At 34.3% G+C, this 22,526-nt stretch overlaps 1 protein-coding gene across 4 annotated transcripts in view; it reads left to right on the top strand.

Annotated features, from left to right (window-relative positions):
* Positions 1–21,963, top strand: part of LOC137806667 (DExH-box ATP-dependent RNA helicase DExH7, chloroplastic) — a 53,732-nt gene extending 31,769 nt beyond the window's left edge. Inside the window, exons 25-35 of one of the 4 annotated variants that reach the window (XR_011080385.1) lie at positions 2,639–2,722; positions 5,408–5,506; positions 5,589–5,729; positions 6,118–6,188; positions 10,587–10,656; positions 17,478–17,570; positions 18,433–18,645; positions 19,110–19,202; positions 20,052–20,174; positions 21,454–21,624; positions 21,698–21,906. Coding sequence is in view for 2 of the 4 variants with exons in the window: in XM_068606894.1 (XP_068462995.1) it covers positions 2,639–2,722; positions 5,408–5,506; positions 5,589–5,729; positions 6,118–6,188; positions 10,587–10,656; positions 17,478–17,570; positions 18,433–18,645; positions 19,110–19,202; positions 20,052–20,174; positions 21,454–21,531 (1,065 nt within the window). In the remaining 2 variants the exon portion in view is untranslated. Of the gene's footprint in view, positions 1–2,638; positions 2,723–5,407; positions 5,507–5,588; positions 5,730–6,117; positions 6,189–6,664; positions 6,843–10,586; positions 10,657–16,670; positions 16,872–17,477; positions 17,571–18,432; positions 18,646–19,109; positions 19,203–20,051; positions 20,175–21,453 lie in introns of those variants that run through there. The other 3 variants (XM_068606894.1, XR_011080386.1, XM_068606895.1) reach the window with 3 other exon arrangements.
* The last annotated feature ends 563 nt before the right edge of the window (positions 21,964–22,526 follow it).

Consider the following 22,526-nt stretch of genomic DNA (forward strand, 5'->3'; position numbering starts at 1 on the left):
CTAACTCCATTTCTCTTGGCTCTTGGGTTCTATACCCAGATGCCACAGATCACATTACTTGTAACAAATCTTTTTTGTTTTCTCTTTCTACTTCGAACTATTTACCTTTGTAAAATGGCTCTAGGGTCTCATCACATGGTGTTGGTACTACTCATGTGAGTTGCATGGTCTTTATCACCTACGAACATTTGCACGTGTTGGCATGGTATTGGATTCTCTATCTCCTTCCTCAGCTGGGTCATCGTAGTCTTGTCAATATGCAACAACTTATTTCAAGTTTGTTCAATTTATCGAGTTTGTCTTATGAGTCGTGTCAATTACAGAAACACATTTTTAGTTTTTTCCCAGTAGCGTCGTACAACTTGCTTTGTCTCCTTTTGCCTTACATAACTTTGACATTTGGGGATCAACTCGTGTTAAGTCCAATTTTGGATTTCAATATTTTATTACTTTTATTACTGATTATTCAAGATATACTTGGTTGTTTTTAATGGAAAATTACTCTCAATTGTTTTCTACATTTCAATCTTTTTACAATGAAATTAAAAATCAATTTGGAGTTTCTATTCTAACCTTGCACAATGAAAATGTCTGAGTATCTTTCTCATTCTTTTAAATATTTTATGGCTTCTCATGGCATTCTTCATTAAACCTCATGTGCTTATACACCTTAACAAAATGGGGTGGTTGAGTGCAAAAATAGATATCTTATTGAAATAACTCACAATTTTAATCCACGGTGAGGTTCCTCAATCTTTTTTGAATGATGTTGTTCATCAAATTCTCATAGCAATGGTTTCTCTTCAATGATGGTCTCTTTATCAACTAGATGTCAAAAAAGTTTTTCTTAATGGGGTTTGCAGGAAGAAATGTATATGGAGCAACCATTAGGTTTGTGTCTCATGGGGAGTCTTCTAGATTGGTATGTCTCTTAGGGTCTGGTTTGGAAAATTTAGCAATATTGTTTAACAATTTGGTTTGACTCGCAGTGAGGCAAATCATTCAGTTTTTTATCGTCACTAGGTGTATCTATCTAGTAATATATGTTGATGACATTGTCCTTATAGGAAGTGATCACTATGGCATTGGACATGTAAAAGAACACCTTTTGCACCACTTTCAGACCAAAAATATTTTCAAACTCAATTATTTCTATGGGATTGAGTTGGATATTTTGAAGGACACTGGGTTAATGAATTCAAAATCTGTTGACACACCCATGGATCCCAGTACTAACTTATACCTAATCACGGGAGTGTGTCTCAGGTCTTGAGAAGTACAAAAGATTAGTTGGAAAATTAAAACTATCTTAATGTTATTCGTCTTGACATTTCTTATGTAGTCAATGTGGTGAGTCAGTTTCTTAATTCTCCATTTGTAGATCATTAGAATGCAATCATTATATATTGAAGTACATTAAAGGTTCTCTTGGAAAAGGTTTGTGATATGGTCACAATAACCATACTAAAGTTTTTTGTTATTCAGTTGCTGATTGGGCATAATTTCCTTCTACTAGAAGATTTACTTCCAGATGTTATGTTTCCTTTGGTGATAACTTGATCTTTTAGAAGATCAGTAAAGAAAATGTTGTGGCGAGATCTAGTCCACAAGCATAATATAGATCTAGACTTCTGCTACTTGTGAACTTATTTGGCTTAAATAGTTACTTAAAGAATTGTAATTTTGAAAGGTCCCTCAAATGATACTCATATGTGACAATCAAGCTACTTTTCATATTAGCTCAAATCCTGTCTTTCATGAAAGGATTAAATGTATCGAGATTTATTGCCATTTTATTCGAGAAAAGATTGTATCTTGAGAGACCAAGATTGAGTTTGTTAATTTGGATGATGAATTGACATATATTTTTACTAAATCTTTATAGGGACCTAGAATTGATTATATTTGTAACAAACTTAGTACATACAACTTATATGCACCAGCTTGAGGTGGGAGTTTTAGATGTAACGGGCTAAGCCCATACATTTTGTATGTTTCTTGTCTATGAATACATAACCCTATTTGTTCATTGTACATAGGGGATTAATCCTATACCTCTTTTTTACTTTTTCACAATTTCCTTCAATTTATAAAAACTATAGGTTTGATTTTGATAACCCACTTTGATAAATTATACATATCTTATTTTAAAGCAAAACAGGCTGCAAGATTGCTCTCTCATTAATGGCAGAATATCATATTTATTTTTTCAGCATTCACCATGTGCTAATACTGTTCTTAAATGGCAGAATTTTAAGATGCCTTATAAATTTAAGGTATGTTGGAAATGATTGATATAGTTTGGAATGCCAACCTAGTTAGGTTTGCAATTTATATAGTGACGCTTTTGCGTACCTCATTTTTTAGCTAGGTTTTTTTGTTTCTTTTCTATTTATTAGATAAATTTAAGAACTTTATTTTATAGTGATCTCTATTGCCTTATTATATAGCACTTCATATTTCTTTTCCCAAGTTAGTATTTGACTTTCTCCATAAGCACATGTGCCTAGTCCTAGTGTCATGCATTTGGGAATAGTCAGTGTAATCATCCTTTTTGTAGCATTATATAATATGATAGATCGAAATGTTTTCTTATCTTTTGCATATGTTTGCTTTCATGGAAACCACATTGTTTTAGGTTGGTGCACTTGAAGGGGATGAAGAGCTGACACCTCTTGGGCATCATTTGGCAAAACTACCTGTGGATGTATTAATTGGGAAGGTGTTAAGCAAATTTCTCTTTTCTCTCTTCTTCTAATGTTAAATTCAAAGTTTGTTATTCAATGTTGTTATATCTTAAGAATTTGTCAATTTTTATGTTGTGCTTTTCGATGTTTTCGTCAATTTAAGATGATAAAGATTCCAAGAAAATGAGAGAAAGGCATGTGTAAGAAACAAGAGAAGAATTTTTGTAAATGTGCTTGAGATTATTTCTTCCTGTGCTAATTGATTACAAGCCACACAAGTGGGTGTTGCTAGAACTAGGTGCATGAGCCACATCACGGTAGCACTAGTTCACTATTTGAGATATAGGATACTTGGCACAAGTTCTTTTTTTTCTCAAGGCAATAGGTAAATCATCTAAAGTAGGTTCAAAAACGCTATTTAAGTTGTCGTCAAGTGTCTCATGGGTATGAGTTCTTACCTCTGGTTCGAACAATTGAAGTTGTTGTTCAACCGGGATGGGTTCTTGTTGTCTTCCCTAATATCGTTTCCTAAAATATTTGTCTTCATTATTCTTCTCTGGTAAATTATGTTGATGCAGGGTCTTTGTCATTCTCCATAAGAGTGAAATCCTGCAACAAAGATAAAGGAGACAACCCAAGGACCTTAGATTCTTGAATACACTCCCTTGAAGCTGAAAATTAGGAAAAAAGGACTCTGTTTCATGAAAGGTGGCATCCGTGGAGACATAGACTTTACGATTTGAGGGTGATAACATTTGTACCCTTTTTGTTAGAGGCATAACCGATGAAGACGCATTTGATGGCCCAAGGATCTAACTTACCCTGATAAGGACTATGAACATGGACAAAAACAGGACAACCAAAGACATGACTTTGAAAACTAGTTATAATGGGAATAGAAGTATAGAATGTGGTCATAAGTTGAACAAAGCTAACACCCTCTAGGACCCGAGAGGGTAATCTATTGATCAAATAAGTGGAAATCAAGACGGTTTCCCCTCAGTAATATCTAGGAACAAATATTTGGAAGAGTAAAGCTCTAGTAACTTCAAGAAGATGACGATTTTTCCTTTCTCCAACCCTATTTTTTGAGGAGCGTCCATACAGGTTAATTCACGAACAACTCAATTTTCCTTGAGGAACTTGGAAAGATTTTGGTCCTCATATTCTCTTCCATTATCAGAATGCACTCTTAATTGGGCTTCCAAATTGTGTTTGAATCATTCGGTAAAAGTTTACAAAGTGAAAAACTTCAGACTTATTTTTCATGAGAAATATCCAGGTAACCAAAGTACAATCATCAATAAATGAAACAAACCATTTTGCACCCGAGATATTACGAATAGGTGAAGGGCTCTATACATCTGAATGAATAAGATCAATAGGTTTAGAACTTCTATTATTATTGGGAAAAATTGTTTTCCTATGGTGTTTAGCAAACTAACAAACATCACAATGAAAACACTCAACAAATATTTTTGTAAATAAAACATGAAATAAGGACTTTAGGGTACTAAATGGAGGATGACAAGATGTTTGTGTTCAAGCAATATCTGAGAGGATGACCAAGATTAAGGGCCTTGCTGAAGATTAGGAGTGACTGTAGTCTAGCACACACTTTATTTTCTTCATGCAATAAGTAGTATAACTTGTCCTGCTCCTTGGCAATTCCAGTCGTCTTCCCTATGACAAGATCCTAGAAATACAATGGGAACGAGAAAAAATATCACTACACAATTTAAATCTTGAGTAATCTTATGGTTAGACAAGAGGTTATTAGATAGTTTGGCAACATGAAGCATATTTTTTAAAGGAAAAGGAGGATTGAAGGTGGATGTTACTACAATATGTTTCTTTAATGTAACCATTTTTGCAACTATTTGGTTTCTCTTTTACACCATATTAGCCATAGTATTCAATTGTCGTAATTGCAGAGTAGTGGAGTGGAGCGACCTGTTTTCTACTCCTAAAGCACTTGTCATGGAGCACTTGGCTCTTGCAGCCATCACAGAGCCATTTGTGAGACAAATTGTAGAAAATTGCGACAGATTGTTGGCTTTGTGGCCACTCCTACTTTTTTGTTGTTGTTAGACAAGGCTCTGTGAGACTACATCCTTCGCCATTGCTGAACAAGGTTCCTACTCTTCCATCTATGTTATGGGGGAGGGGGATGCTAGCTTATGTCTTATGGTTGGGTCTTAGAGTTTTAGGGTAGTTTACTACTTGTTGGTTTAAATTTGTTGTGCCTCAATTTTGAGTCCAATTGCTTTCTTTTTTTCTCATCTAAAGCATAATATTTTTTATCAGTACATAAAGCTTGGACAAAACATGTAATATAAATAACTAAGGAATGGTAATAATAACAAGTATATGGTATTAAAAGATATAAAGACTATTTACGGCATAATATGTAATACACTAAATAAAGCATTATATATATAATAATATAAATAAAAGATTAATAAATATAATACAAAAAGACCAGCACATTAAATTAAATTACAGAAGTCACTTGTAATTTTTATGTCTTATCTATAAGATGTTTATTGTTTCTGCTAAAATAATTTCTGGTAAATGATAATGCCATATATCAAATTTACTGAAAAATTGGTGCTCACTATGTCGATTTCTATGCTGCTCTTCTCTTCATTGATGATGAGAAAAATGTGATATAAGGGATGCTGAACCATCCACGAATGGAATTGTTTCTGTAATTGCAGATGCTGCTGTATGGGGCAATATTTGGCTGTTTGTCTCCTATCCTCTCTATTGCTGCATTTCTGAGTTACAAGTCTCCATTTGTATATCCTAAGGATGAGGTCCTCTATCTGCGCTTTCATAAAATTTTCCCAAGCTTTACTTCATATTAGATTTTAAATAAGCTGCTATGCCTATCTTCAGAAGCAAAATGTTGAAAGAGCAAAATTGACACTGTTGAATGATAAGGTAGACGGGCCTTGCAACACAAATGATATTGATCGGCAATCTGATCACTTATTGATGATGACAGCTTATAAAAAATGGCAGAGGATTTTGACTGAGGTCAGTATGTATTTGCAATTTCACTTTTACGCATCCTTTAATTTTATCTTTAGTATTATTTTCAAGTTATTTGTTACTTTTTCAAGTGCACAAACTAAGAATGCACATGAAGCAACCCTATAGGAAGAAATTACTACTGTTTGTATTGCCCATAAATGGTATTTATTGTTGGATTTAGGGAGGGAGGGTAGAGAACATGCTTGGATAAATACTATCACTTATCGTGATTATGAAAAGGATTTACTTATCTAGCGGTGGATATACTTAACTGTAAGCTGTAAAAATATACACTGTTATCCATATAAACTGTCACATTTCTGCACATTATTATTAGTATGTTGTTTTTTCAGAACACAGGTTTAATTGCTTTATAATTTCAAACCTGCAGAAAGGAACTAAGGCTGCACAGAAATTCTGCAATTCAGTTTTTCTGAGCAGCTCCGTAATGTTTATGATAAGGTATTATTTCTTTTTAGCTGCATCTCATTCAAGTGACTACAGAGGTTAGTTTGCATTTGTTTCTCATGTATTCATAACTTTTAGGAGAACAGATCAGCTACCACTTCATATTGTTTCATCTGTTTTTATCTCGATGTTGATTGCTGTAGATTTATAGAACCTATGAATTGAAAAAGAAAAATCTTTTGTTACAGCGTTTTTCTGAATCTCTCAACAGAGGATTCAGTTATTCATAGTAGAGATTAGAAGGAGTTTTTGTAACTTCCTTTAGCATAATGGAATGCTCGAATGACGAATTATAGATAGCTAAGACTAATCTAGTGCTAGCCATTGAAGATGAAACACTTAATGTTGGAGATCCCACATCGACTAGAGATAAGGACATTTGATAGCATATAAGTGGGTGCAAACATCACTTTATGAGTTGGTTTTGTAATTTAAAGTTTATCCTAGCAAGAGTTTGTTGATCTTATCAGGTCACCTACTATCGGACCACTATCGGAACACCCATAAATATATAGTTGCACGCATGAGTTGACAGGTTTCGGTGTTAAGGGATGTGTTGGAGATCCCATGTGGAAGATGAAGGCTATGGATAAGTCTTTACTTGTTACATATGACAACCATGTGGCAAGGCAATTATAGAATGGTGTGGTAAGTAATAATGTTGTAATGCAATTGGAACATTTTGTCTGTTATCTAGTAAAATTGAATTCTAAAATGATATTCATTAGGTATTGTAGGATTGTTGTGAACTTAAAGTGGTTTCTCATAGGAGAAAGATGATTAAGTTGGGAGCACCACATGAGCGCATAATTGCTACAGTAGACTTGTCTGGCGTAGGTGATCTGGTTGGTGTTAACTATGTTACGGCAAACAAAGGATTGTCGTGTGTCTTTGTAGAGAGGTGAGACGTAGATTCATCTGCCTTTGTAAAGAGGAGACATGCAGATACAAACACCTTTCATTCGATGATGTGTCTAATTTGTTGCAGCTCCCGGTTATTGGGCAATTCTACACATACCTGACCTTAGATGCAATTGCAACGATATTTGTAGGTTGACTTACTTTGTGTTGATCGTGGCGCAACTGCCGATGAGACTAGGCATTGTTGGGGTGGTCATGTCTGTCTAAGTTGGTTGAGGGAGGTTGCTGCTAGAACATATTTGCTCCACCTAGTTAGTTGCACTATTTTCGCAAATAAGAGTGCAACCTCAGTTAGTGTTTCCAATCTGGGATCTTTTTGTAGATTTGAGGCTTACGAAGGGATTCGCATGGGCGGCAGTGGCATTGACCCACATGTACGAGCGGTTGGAAGATGCTAGCTACACAAATACGAGGCAAATAACCGGGTATAGGACATTATTGCAAGCCTTAAATATACTAGTTTTCCTTATAAGAGTATAGAGAGAAGGAGAGATTAGAGAGAAGAAAGATAGAGAATGAGTAATCTTTATTATATGATTCAGTATTAAATGTACAGGGAAGGCTGGGTATTAATAGTACCCAGTGCAGTAGTAATACAAAGTAAATGTAAACAGTTAAGACTGTTATACCTAATAACAGTTAATACTGTTATACCTAATATTCCTCGCAATCTAAAAGGACAATCACTTTTTGTAGTTCCACTTTCAGTAACTTGTAAGTCCTTATATTACCTATATTTACCTCCTCTCACAACTGATTACTTTTTACGGCAAGTGCACCGTGTTTGTCAGAAGTAATAATGGTCCCTAAGGACGGATATCGATCCCACAAGGAATAGTGAATTATCGAGTACAATAATCGCTAAATATAAAAACAGAACAATTAAAAGAGTTTTGAATTAATTGTGTTGGCACTGATCAATAAGAAAACAGACAAAGAATTAGTTGTTTCAATTGGAAAAATAAGGATTAGTTTCATCTCTCTCACTCTCAAGTATTTTGATTAGCATGTCAATATTAAGTTCTTTGATTGAAATTGATACCCGTATAAAAATCATTTATATCGATTCCTCGCATATAAAATCCTTAATGGCCCCTAACTATCGATCCCTCCCATAATTATAAGAACAACTTAGAACGAAACTCAGACGTTTAATAGCAATTAACATTTCAAGTCTATTCCTAGCACTCAAATATATTAAGTATTGTTGTTTAGGTCCAAACCCTAAAAATACCTCCCGGTCAGATTTAAGATTCTCAATTTGTCACAGAAAATTAAAAGTAAAACAATACCATTAATCAAATAAGAACTGAATATTAATATATAAGATATCACCTCAATACATAAGAGTTTGAGCAGATTACTCCCAATCCCAAAGGGTAGAATTAGCCACGCATACTTCTATCACCTTCCATTCTCCCAATTGGGTTACAATTCACTCTATGGTGTTTTCCTCTCAATCTGGCACACTAGAATTGAGCCTCTAGCCATCTATTTATCCTAGTTTTCTAGGTTTAAGTTGCTTCCTGTGTCGCGTTAATGGGCTAAATGATAAAACATAAAAAATGCCCAATCTTTCTTTCCATCTTTTTCCATTTTGGGACCTTCCATCTTTATCTTTTTAGCTCAAATCATTCATCTTTAATCCAAATTTCCAATCTTCCTTAGAAATCTGCAATTAACACCAAATTTGGGAATAAAATACTCTTATTCAAATAAAACTCATAAAAATGTAAAAAGTATAAATTCATAAATTAGAGATTATTTTATATGTAAATTAGTAATAAATCTTCATAAGTTTCTATATTTTAATATGAAATATTACTGAAATTAGACACTTATCAACAACCTAATAATACATAGGTCATCCTTCCTCGTTGCTCCTTCCATGTACAATAACTTAATAACAAAACCAAATTCATGTGCAACCTTCCTCGACCACTTAAACAAGTCATCACGAGTAGGAAAAAGCTACAATAGCATATGTGAATTTCAACTATGATTCTCATAATACACTTGACAAATACAAAACATGTCAATAGTTTTTTACCTTTATGTCATCTATTGTAAATGCCTCAACACACAGATGTGTCCTACATTCATTATCCAATGCATTATAAGATATTGATTGCTCCAGACAAACATAATCTAGCTCCTCCTACATATTAACCTCAATTGACATTCAGTCTATGAGCCTAGTTTATTCATCTATCCTGTCAGAAACATAAAATTAATAAAGAATAAACCTAAAGCAAAATCTCGAAGGTTACTTATGAATTTTGGAATCCTAATTTCGGAAGAGGAAATTTGTAATTCGGAAACCAAAATTCATAAGCCAAAATTCATCTTCCAGATTCCATTTTCCATAATGCAATTTCCCTCTTCCGAAATGAACTTTCCATAATTTTAAACCTCAAACTATAAATAAAAATGCTTTCGGATTGAGCGAAAGGTCTTTTCGGAACCCAATTTCTAGACACACTACCTTCGTCGCCATTTTCATCCCAAACCCATATTCAATCACACATTCTTACCTCAATCACGTAAACCAACCTTCCATTCACAACCACGACCTCCAATGCACCTTATTGGAGCTCAGCTAGCCCCCACCTCCACTAAAATCAACACCAGAAGCTACACATTATGCTCTCATTCAAATGAAAATAACATGTATGGTGCAAAAAGTAACAACCTTCTTTTTTTACCAAAAATGGTCATTCATGTGTCGAGTAGAGGATAGAAAAGCTCTGGCGATCCTTTTATCCACCAGCCGCGCGACAACTCGCTTTAATCCCCTCTGATTTTGATCTGCCATCCCAGTCACCTCGGCTTGTCCTCCAAACTCGTTGAATTGTGCGAGTATACTCGTCATTTTAACAACATTGCCTCCAACTGCTCCATCAGTGTTACACTTCACCAAATATTAATTGGAGGCATCTAGCTAACTTGAATAATCTTGACAGATTTCCTAGGATGTTCAGATACAACAAAGACTTTGATTATACCAAATTCGTCAATGTTGTTATTTATGCTACCAACTCAAATGTTACCTGCAAGATTAGATTTGTAATTGTTTTTGCTTCATGTAATGATAATCTATCTTACAAAACCTCATTTTATTCCTGCTGAACCATATTTTGTTAATAATACCAATCATAGCATCTTGGATAAAGGTCCTAACCTGATCATTTCATCTTCTATTTATAACAGACCAAATAGATTCTAGAAAAGAGTGATCAATAGGAATCCTGATAAAATGGAACTGCCAACTCCACAAGCTAGGATATAGATGAGGATACATTAGGCAAATGCATAGCATATTTATGATATTTTGATGTTTAGTTTATTTTGACCTTCCAACCCTTGGTACTAATTTACATTAAGCAAACATAAGATGGCTTGTTAATTCAATCTCTTTGTAAATTATATTCTTTATCAACTCTTTTCAATAGCTAGTGTATTTGATGTCAGGGAGATGAGGATGCAGTTTGGAACTTTGCTAGCAGATATTGGTCTCATCACTCTTCCGAAAGATTATCAGGTATGCTTCTTGTTAGATATTATTACATATTATTAGATATAATTATATATTATTAGATATTGTTAGATATTTCATATTTATGCAATGGGCTTAGTCCATATGTTTCTTTTCCTATATAAACATAACCCTATATGTTCAATATACATAAGGGATTTACCTTATTATTTCTTTTCCTTTAATATGGTATCTAGAGCATAGGGTTAGGGTTCAATTTTTATTGGTGAACCCACTGTTCACTGGGATTTTCCAGCCACCGCCCCATCGCCTGGTTGGAGTCGCCGTCGAACCCTCGTCGAGGCCCCATCAAAGCCTCACCGAAGCCGACGCCAGACCCTCGTTGGAGCCGCCGTCGGAGCCGTCGTTGGACCCTTGCCGGAGACGTCTCCGGAATATTGTCAGAGCCTCCACCAGAGACGCTGTCGGAGCCTTCATCTTTGTTGTTGCCGCCAATTAACCGGTGACTGAATTTGTCCTTATCCTGTATGGCTTCTTCCGCTACTGCTGCCACTGTTGCTTCTTCCGCGATCATTATGTCAAATCCATCTATTTATACTAATTATGTCAATGTTCATCTCTCCATTTACAAATTGGATGGAACCAATTATGACACTTGGGCATCAGATATTAAATTATGGCTTAAGAGTCAAGATTATGTTGATCATCTTACCCATCCTAATGTTGCTGAAATTGAGGTTTTCCTTTTGTTTAAAATTGATTCTCAATTATGCATTGTTATCAAATCTATCATTCACTCATCTTTAAAACAAATTTTTCGTACCTATGAGACATGTTCAGAAGTTTGGGAACTAGCAAAATTATTATACACCAATGATACTCAACATCTTGATGGTACAATGGCGGAATATATAGGTAAACATCATGCTCTTCTTCATGATTTTAATGAGTTATTACCTCTTGCCCCCACTCCTTCTCAAGAACTAAAACAAAGATCCAAGTTCTTCATGTTATTGAGTTTACATGGCCTTCCTGATGATTATTCTCACGTTCGTGATCAAATTTTGGGATCTCCTATCGTGCCCAATTTTACTTCCACTTGTTTTACCCTTTTGCGTGTGCCAGGTAAACACACCATTGTCTCATGTTGATGACTCTTCTGCTTTAGTCTCTTAGCATAATGATCGTACTCGCTCTCACAAGCCAGGCAAAAGGCGTCACAAGTATGACAATTGTGGAAAACTTGGCCACAAAATTGACATATGTTATGCCTTACATGGTCGTCCTCCTAAATTTGTTGCGGTTGCTCAAACTCCCCATGTGCAACCTTCTACTATGGACCATACTTCAATTGATACCCCAGGCCAGTCTGCTATTTTCAATAAATTTCTTAAATGGTATGAGGATCATTAGAATCCTAGTTCCACGGCTTCTGTTGCACGTTCAGGTACATCTTTTGTTGGCCTCACTCACTCCACTTCCCTTGGCCCTTGGGTTCTAGATTCATGTGTCACAGATCACATTACTGGTAATAAATCTTTTTTCTCTTCCCTATCTACTACGGGTTATTTACCTTCGGTTACCATGACTAATGGATATATAGGGTACCGTCACATGGTGTTGGTACTATTAATCTTTTTCCTTCTTTATTTGATAATGTTCTATATGTCTCTGGGTCTCCATTTAACTTATTATCCATTAGTCGTCTCACTCGTTCCCTTAATTGTGTTATTTCTTTTGCCAAAGATTCTATTTCTTTACAGGACCAGAGTTCGGGACAGATGATTGGCACCGGATGTGAGTCTCATGGACTTTATCAACTATATATCTTTGCATATGTTGGCGCGATTATGGATTCTGCATCTCTCATTCATGCTCGGTTGGGTCATCCTAGTCTTGCCAAGATGCAGTAGCTTGTTCCAAGTTTGTCTAATATGTCAGTTAGGGAACCACATTCGTAGTTCTTTTCCTAGTAGTGTCTCACAATGTGCTTCATCTCCTTTTGCCTTAGGTCACTCTAACATTTGGGGACCAAGTCGTATTAAGTCTAATTTAGGATTTCAGTATTTTGTTACTTTTATTGATGATTATTCAAGATGTACTTGGGTATTTTTAATGAAAAACTGTTTTGAGTTGTTTTCTATATTTCAAATATTTTAAATGAAATTAAAAATCAATTTGGAATTTCCATTCGAATTTTGCACGGTGATAATGGACGTGAGTATCTTTCTCATTCTTTTTAAAATTTTATGGCTTTTCATGGTATTCTTCATCAAACTTCATGTGCTTATACACATCAACAAAATGGGGTAGCTGAGCGCAAGAATAAACATCTTGTTGAAACAACTAGTACTATTTTAATCCATGGTGATGTTCCTCAGCGTTTTTGGGGTGATGTTATTCTTAGTGTTAGAATATATGGCCTTAAACAAGAGGGGGGTGAATTGTTTATGAAAGATTTTCGCAAACTTTGAAGGTATAATGAAATTCAAAGTAGAATCGCAGATATAGAAATCCAGAAAGCAATCAATTAAAACTATTTAAGTTGATTTACAGAAAATCAACCGGTTGTTTTCGCGAATTAACTGGTTGTTTATATTAGCTGAATTGAAAACAACTTGAAAGCAGAATTTAAATGAGTTTAGGGTAAGAGAAAAGCACACAAGCAATTTATATTGGTTCACTCTTATCTCAAGAGCTACATCCAGCCCCAGAGACCATTGGGTATCTACTATGCAATCAAAATCCAGATTACAAACACACCACCAAAGAAGTTACCTTGAACACCTCAAGACACACACTTCCTTTGGCACACAAACACCACAAAAATCGGAACAACCTCTGATTATGCACTTACACACCAATATTCAAAAAATACAATAGATTAAGAAAGTATTACGAATATCAAATCAAAAGATTACAGCAATCCTATTCCATTTCTTTGAGAAAACCCAAAAGCTTGAATGCAAATCTTGAAAACTCAAATTTGTTTTCACACTTTCACAAAATGTCTCAAAACTGTATCAAACTTTAAGAGAATATAACAACCTCTTTAAATATTTAAAGTTGATTCAGTTAGAAAACATTTAAGTTTGACAACCAATTCAATGGTTTGACAGCAAAGTCAACCAAGTCAAACAGTTTCAAAAACCTATAAGTGATAAACAACCGATTGAAACGACAAAACAACATGTTATTCCACTTCTTCATAAAACAATCTTTTTCAAAAAGGTTTTGATTCCAAACTGTTTTAGATTCAAACAAAGAGTGGATTACACATCATTCTACCTAAAACCCACCCACACACACAACAACTTCAACCTTCCATCAAAGACCATGGATTTGGCGACATCAAAGCTTCAAGATCATTCTTGATCAACACTTAGTACATGTTATCTCATTAATCACATGCCAGGTTTAGTTTTAGATGACAAAATTCCTCATTCTATTTTATTTCCACATGACCCTCTCCACTCTTTACCTCCCAAAGATTTTGGGTCCACATGCTTTGTTCATAATTTTAGTCTTGGTCTTGATAAATTATCTCCTAAGTCACACAAATGTGTCTTTTTAAGGTTCACTAGATCACAAAAAGGATATAAATGTTTCTCACCTTTAAACCGTTATTTTATTTCAGCAAATGTCACCTTCAGTGAATCTTCCCTTTATTGTAAGTCTTGTCCTTCTCCTTCTATGTCTTCATCTAATCAAGTTAATATTCATCTTGTTGTGCCTAGTGCACCTAACGATTCACCACCGCCACCAACTCTTCAGGTGTATAGTCATCGTCAATTGTCTCATTGTCCATCAACTGACTCTATTCTGGTGCCAACACCTCATCCCCCCGGCTCCGATAGTTGAACCTGGTCATCCTATTGCTATCCGTAAAAGTATACGTTCTACCCGTAATCCCTCTCCACATTATACTGCTTTGAGTTACCATAGACTATCTCAACCCTTTTATACTTGCCTTTCGTTTATTTCTTCTGTATCCATTCCAAAATCTAGAGGTGATGCCTTAGCTCATCCTGGTTGGCGTCAGGCTATCAAAGGAAATGAATGCGCTTCAGAATAATGGAACTTAGGAACTTGTTCCTTTACCATCTAGGAAATTTGTTGTTGGTTGTAGGTGGATTTTTGCTATCAAAGTTGGTGATACTTTTTCTCCAGTGGCAAGATGGCTTTTGTTCACTTATGGCTTCAACAATGGCCTCTTTATCAACTGGATGTCTAAAATGCTTTTCTTAATGGGGATTTGCATGAAGAAATTTATATGGAGCAACCAACAGATTTTGTTGCTCAGGGGGAATCTGCTGGATTGGTATGTCGTCTTCGTAAATCCTTATATGGCCTCAAGCAGTCTCCTAGGGCTTGGTTTGGAAAATTTAGCAATGTTGTAAAACAGTTTGGTATGACTCGTAGTGAAGAAGATCATTCAGTTTTTTATCGTCACTCAAGGGCTGGGTGTATCTATCTTGTAGTATATGTTGATGACATTGTTCTTACAGGCAATGATCACCATGGCATCTCACAAGTAAAACAACACCTTTGTCAACACTTTCAGACCAAAGATCTTGACAAACTCAGATATTTCTTGGGGATTGAGGTAGCACAATCTAATAATGGTATTGTTATCTCTCAAAGAAAATACGCATTGAATATTTTGGAGGAAATTGGGTTGATGAATTTGAAATCTGATGATACTCCCATGGATCCCAATGTCAAGCTTCTACCCAATCAGGGGGAGCCTCTTTCAGATCTTGAGAAGTATATGAGCTTAGTTGGAAAATTGAACTATCTCACTATTACTCGTCTTGATATTTCCTTTGCGTTCAGTGTGGTGAGTCAATTTCTTAATTCTCTATGTGAAGATCATTGGAATGTAGTCATTCGTATAGTGAAGTACATTATAGGCTCTCCTGGAAAAGGTTTGTTATATGGTCATAATAATCATACTGAAATCGTTTGTTATTCAGATGCTGATTGGGTAGAATCTCCATCTGATAGAAGATCAACTTCCGGTTATTGTGTCTCCGTTGGTGATAGCTTGATCTCTTGGAAGAGCAAGAAACAAAGTGTTGTGGCAAGATCTAGTGCAAAAGCAGAATATAGAGTTATGGCCTCAGCTATTTGTGAGTTTATTTGGCTTAAACAGTTAGTTAAAGAATTGCAATTTGGAGAGGTCACTCAAAAGACACTTATATGTGATAATCAGGCTGCTCTTCATATTAGCTCAAATCCAGTTTTTCATGAAATGACCAAACATATTGAGATTGATTGTCATTTCATTCAAAAAAATATTATATCGGGGTGAGTTTGTTAATTCAAATAATCAATTAGCGGATATTTTTACTAAACCCTTATGAGGGCCTATGATTGATTACATTTGTAACAAACTGGGTACATATGATCTATATGCACCACCTTGAGGGGAGTGTTAGATATTATAGATATTGTTAGATATTTCATATTTATGTAATGGGCTTGGCCCATATGTTTCTTTTCCTATATAAACATAATCCTATGTGTTCAATATACACAAGGGATTTACCCTTTTTTTTTTTTCCTTTAATACTTATTTTCTTATTCTTAAGTTTAAAGGATATTTGTGTTGTTGGACAAGTAATTAGAAATGATCCCTCATATTATATGCAATTGTTCATGGAGTCATGCCAAATTAGAAAACATGTTCAGGGTTCTTTGCTGGGCACTGTTCGTCATGAGTCATAGTCACCTTTTAATATTGTTATTTCAGATGTTTTGTGAACTAGTTGTGTCACTTTTTTAAGGATATAGATTCTTTATTACTTTCATTGATTAATTCTCTAAGTATATTTGTGTTTTTTAATAAATAATGTTCAAAGTTGTATTTTAAAACTTCCATTATGAAATTAAAACCTAATTTGAGGAATATATTTTGCATTTTTCACAGTGAAATTTCAACCATTTCAGCATCCTTTAATTCTTTTATGGTACTCATGCATAATAGTTTAACTGTAATAACTGCATAACCTTTAAATAAAGCAATTATGGTTGAGAGCAAGGAGATGTTTGTTTAGGGTTAGGACCTTTGGATATGGTCGCCGGAGTGGCCCACACCTTTCTGGCCCACCACTAACCTCAATGGCGATGACAAACAAGAGCATGGCGGTGGTTAACATGGCAATGGAAACAGGACTCCCAAGTTTGGGAGTTCTAATACAAAATTGAACTATGTAAGGAAATCAAGAATATTTTATTGATAATAATCACACCAATTGCTGGAGAATTATCTCATATGTAGTCTCTAATTACAAGCTGACGTGCTAATTCACAACCCAAAGTAATAGGTAGTTGACATATACATTTATCCACATTAAAAGTAGAATAAAGGTTACAAAATATACAATTACACAACTGATTTAAAGTTTAGAGAATTTGTCATTATTTCGATTGACATCTCTTGTAACTGTTAGAAGTCGCAAGCATCAATTTGACAGCTACGAATTTGTTTTGGTAAATTGTATAGAACCATAAGATTTGAATAATGAATCGCAGGATTTTGATAACATGCTCTTGTTCTAAGCTTTATCATGTAGACTCTCCTAGGTTGGTTAAAACTTATTTATATAACACTTCAGAATTAAAATAAAAACGATAAATTCATGGGAAAGAAGAACATTCAAATATTTAAATTAAATTCCTTGAAATACTTCACTATCTACAATATTGCATCCCATTTCAGGTGAACTATCTTTATTATATGGTACTAGTCTGTTTATTTTATCGATGCTAGATATGTGCTTTATACATTTTGTTTAATATTATATGTGAGATTGCCCTCTTTGTATGGAAAAATTTCTTATACATGATCTGGCTCACTTCAGAAACATGGAAAAAAAATAGGGAGTCTTGACAATTGGCTTTCTGATGCATCGCAACCATTTAATATATATGTGCATCATTCGTCAGTTATTAAGGTAAAGTTCTCATATTAACTTGATTACAACTTTTAGTTAATGCTTGCTTCTCGTTTAATTAAGCTTTAAATTGATATTCTTTACAGTCATTTTGACTTTCTATATTCATGTTGAAATAGAGAAAGATAGATGGAAAGATGCTGAAAACTATCTGTATGGACTGCACACAGCAAAGTCCATCTTACATAAGCTCGTGACAACAATAAATGCATAATACAACATATCTATAAATCATAATCTAATATGGGCGGAGCTTCTTAAGAAATTGATCCGATTTGTTGACCTTATAAATGTGTTGAATATCACATAATGACTTCTTAGGGACATCGGAGTGTAAAATGGCAGATGTTCTGCCACAGATTCAGAAAATCAGAGTAACAATACTAAACAGAAATAGATCCTTGCTGATAATTGGCAATGTCAATCTGACGTTGAAAGCATATGGCTACATTGTTCTTGCTGTAAATTTGCTTCAAGTAATCCCACTGATTTGTAGTAGTTGAAAAGGAGCGTTAGGGGTTGTCTAGTATTCCTAGACTGCTTATGTATTAGACCATCTGGGTCATAACAATCCTACTACTGGTATCCGTCTGTAGTGGTTTTGGGAGGTGACCACCCCGCTATCTGCTATTAACTATGAGAGGAACCAAAAGTGGATGAGTTTTTTCTTTATTATGGAATTGAAATGTGAAGTTACTATTGTGTTTCATGCATAATGCTATATATATTTCTAAATGTTATTTATATTAGATTCTTTTATGAGTTTACAAAACTTCCACTATTTTAATTTAGTTCTCATGTTTGACAGCCTTGCTCACCTCCATTCTTTTTTCATAGAAAATCTCTAAGTGCACTCCTGCAGGCTATACTATGTGCAGGTTTATACCCCAATGTAGCTGCTGGTGAACAAGGCATTGCTGCAGCAGCTCTCAGCAGCCTTAAGCAGTCTTCTAGCTATGCAAATTCTCATCGAACAGTCTGGTTTGATGGAAGAAGGGAGGTTCATATTCACCCTTCATCTATCAACAGTAACTCAAAAGGATTCCAGTACCCCTTTCTTGTCTTCCTTGAAAAGGTTTGCTGATACTTTTGGCTGGAGCAGCTTATTAATTCCTTTTAGCATCAAATTTCTTCTACCACACAATTTGAAAATTTATTATTTTTGTTCATATTTGTTTATCCAATTCGGTGCTTTGAAATCAATGTAATATTATTATTATGGTATTTACAAATCTAAAATTACAATAAGGAAATCGTGGCTATCTTTATTGACCTTGAGAAAAAGAGTTGGTAATTTTGATCATCAGAATTGATGGGTGTTAGATTTAGCACTGCAAAAGTTTGTTAATGTTCCATTGGGTCCTTAGCTAGTATTACTTGATGTATTCGCCACTCATGTTTCATACAATTATTATTATAATGTTTAATGTACTAGTTATCATGCATATGATTCTGCACAAATTATGTATATATGTGCAGAATTACTTGCAATTCAATTCTTAAGATTTTAGACTTATTGTTTACTGGTGAAATTGTCAGGTTGAAACAAACAAAGTATTTCTTCGAGACACTTCAGTCATATCTCCATACTCCATTTTGCTGTTCGGAGGGTCAATCAACGTCCAGCATCAGGTACATGTTACTCTTTTCGCAACGAATGATGTTTATTCAATGGAAAAAGGACTAAATTTTGAGAGGAAATACTTGAGATTATTAGAACCCAAACTACATGAGCCATACTTTACTTTTTCAGCACATTTATTCTGTTTTGTTAGTCTGTTAGGGACAGCTTGCAATCTGTTAGTTTCTTAGTATTAGCTTAGCTATGATAAATTATAACTAAAAGACAAACATTGATTTGAAACCATGTCTAGGGCAGCACAGGTGATTTATTTATATTAAGAAAAAGAATCCAATACAATAAATAGAGGAGATAATTGAAAAAGTACCAATTTTTTGAAATTTTTGTAGTAGGTTAGTAGGGGGCTTTGCTGTCATTCAAACCTAGTCCTAAATTTTCCGACTTAAGTTATTTTGAGTAGTCATTTGATTCACAGGTAATCGTAGATTGAAATCATAATCTGGCAAATAGTTTAGGAGCCTGTTTTCTAGTTTCACCAGTTTATTAATTGAATAAGAAACTGGTAGGGAATTGGGTATTATAGAATATATAAGTCTCACATTGAGTAATAGATGTTTGGTGGAGCATTTAAATTCTCGATTCTCTCGATCCCCCTAATAGTTTTTGTGAATGGGTTCCCAAGTGCTTGGGTGTTTGTTAGAAACATTTCTTATTAATTTAAAATAATGACTTCGGGGGACACTCAGAAAGTGCATCTGAAGTTAGGTGAACCAAAGAGATGCTTCAAACAATAAGTATTTTCTTAATGGGAACAGGTATTTTGCTTAGATTGTTTAAAACTGCACTCCGAAGTGTAATTTTTGTTTCTTATTTTTAATTTTCTTTGCTTTTTGTGACAGACTGGTCAGGTCATCATTGATGGATGGTTGAAATTGACAGCACCTGCCCAAGTAGCTGTCTTGTTCAAGGAGCTGCGATTAGCTCTCCACTCCATTCTGAAGGAGCTGATCAGAAAGCCACAGGTGCCATTTTAAGCTTTATTTCCTTAGTCAATGATATTATGTGGTGGGTGGCTCAAATTCCGAAGCATTTTTTACCACTGAAGTTTAATGGTCAAAATTCTATATACCTCCCACCTATAAAGGAGTTCAAGTTTGATTTTAAAAACATCAAACATCTCAATGTCAAACTTTGTAGCAATAGACATCTTAAATTTTTCAATGGAATAACTATGAGCTCTCTTTATACCACGTACTAAGGTATATGTACTACGAAGAAACACATCAAATCAATAGAAGAACTAAAGATAAGCAAATAAAGCGTGTCAAAATTCTGATTTGGAACTAATATTGATATGACTATTGAAAATTAAGGAAAGAAATCAGAGTCGAGAGATTTGACATTGAAATCAATCAGAAATATTGTGGTCTGATTTATGCTATTAATAATAGGATTTGATGTAACTAGAATGTGTCTTTCCTTCTTTTTAGCTACAGCAGTTATATGAATAACTATTTTCCTGATTTTTTGGTCAGATTCATGCACAGAATTATTCTCCTATTCCTATTTATATCTCATGATTGTATCAGTGAAATATATTCACTTTTCCACAAAATGAAATCTACTTAATTTAACTGTGAAATAGAGTGTACAGAAAATCCTTTAATAATAATGAGGATGAAGAAAAAAAAATTAAATTATCTCTCACAACACTCCGGAATGAAATAAGAGAACATCTTTTGTGCATTAAGGGGCTAAACACCAAAAGAAACAACAATGAAAAGCCATGAGGAAAATCTATACTGGCATTTTCTGCTAATAAAGCAAATTAGTTTTGCTATCTGGATAGTCCAAATAAAGGTTGGACCAATTGTCATAACTTCATTTGCAAAACACTTTCTCATAGCTTAATCTGCATCCTTGGTATCATATGTGACCAAACTGGATGGTCTGAGTTGAAAGAAAAAGAATTTGTATATTAATTGTGATGTACAATCGGTAATCTCCCTTTTAAAGGATAAAGATTAAAAAAGTAAATAACTGAAAATAGGAAAACAAATATGCCATGATATCCTAAAGATATCACACACGTATTCACCAGTCCGATAAAACGAGTTTTATCAGTGTCTACCGTTTCCCCCAATTCCCTGAATTTTGAGCTAATTTTAGCTCTTCATAATTAGCCGCATTTTAAGTATTCTATCAAACTGTGAATGCATTGTTTGACGCCTTATGCTATCTATAGCTACCTGTTACTTCTTTCAATATGAGAATAATACTTGGGTTTGTGTTTGCTTTCAGAATGCAACTGGTCTGAATAATGAGATCATTAAATCAATGATCACTCTGCTTTTGGAAGAAGGGAGCACGCAACAATGATTGAGTATCAACTGTCAACTCATGTGAACCACTTAAAGATGCTCTGGTTATCTAGTTTAGGAGGCTAATTTCTACCTCGTGTAATCTGCTTGTCATTCAGTTTGAACCTTCCTATTTCTTTACTGTTGATTATAAACTCTGACAAACGAGTTCAACCATAAAGCTCCATAAAGTTGATCAGACCTGCGCTTTAGCTTTTATGTCCTGTGCAAGGAAATAGCAAGTTCTATTTCTAGACAGGCAGATATTTTATTCTAGTATACACCAGTTGCTACTACTATTATTTATTTAGGAGGTGTCGATACCTGCTATTGTCAGGAAGGACTGTTGTGGTTGCAATGTTCATATTATAATACCTCGTGAAATGCTAAATAAGTAGCTGGATAATGTGATACCGATTCAATCAATTCGATTTAATTGATCTGTTTTTCACTTATTTTCCTAAACCGAAACTAGATCTGCAAACACAAATGAAAAACTTATTAGTTTCTTCCCTTCTGATAATTTGAATAAAAAAATTATTCCATATTTTAGAAAACAAATTAATAACTTCTCTGTAATTATATTTTGCTTAAAAGAATATTTGTAGGCCAGAAAAGTTATGTATGTGGGTGCGTGGAAGAGGGAGGTAAATTGATTATGTACAGTAAATTTTATTTAGTTCATACATTTTATTTTCAAATAAAATTATGTTTAAATAAATTAATTCGACAAAGTATAACAATTAATGTTTAATTTATAGAAATTTTTAAAGTTTAGAAAAATTCAACGCAATAGCTAAATTGATAAATAATTAATTTTTGTAACGTAAAGGTCATTTAGTTTGGCATTTGATGCCTGAGCATAACCATAAGACGTCACATTACATTTCATAAATAGGACTTATGTTTCCGGTATCTTCATTAAATTTGAACCTGTACATCACTGTTATGAAATGATAATAATGTCATTGTTAGTTTTTAAATAAGAAATAGGTTTTCCATCTTCTCTCATTG

The sequence above is a fragment of the Phaseolus vulgaris genome, chromosome 3 (genome assembly GCF_000499845.2).
Source record: "Phaseolus vulgaris cultivar G19833 chromosome 3, P. vulgaris v2.0, whole genome shotgun sequence".
NCBI classification, from domain to species: Eukaryota; Viridiplantae; Streptophyta; class Magnoliopsida; order Fabales; family Fabaceae; genus Phaseolus; species Phaseolus vulgaris.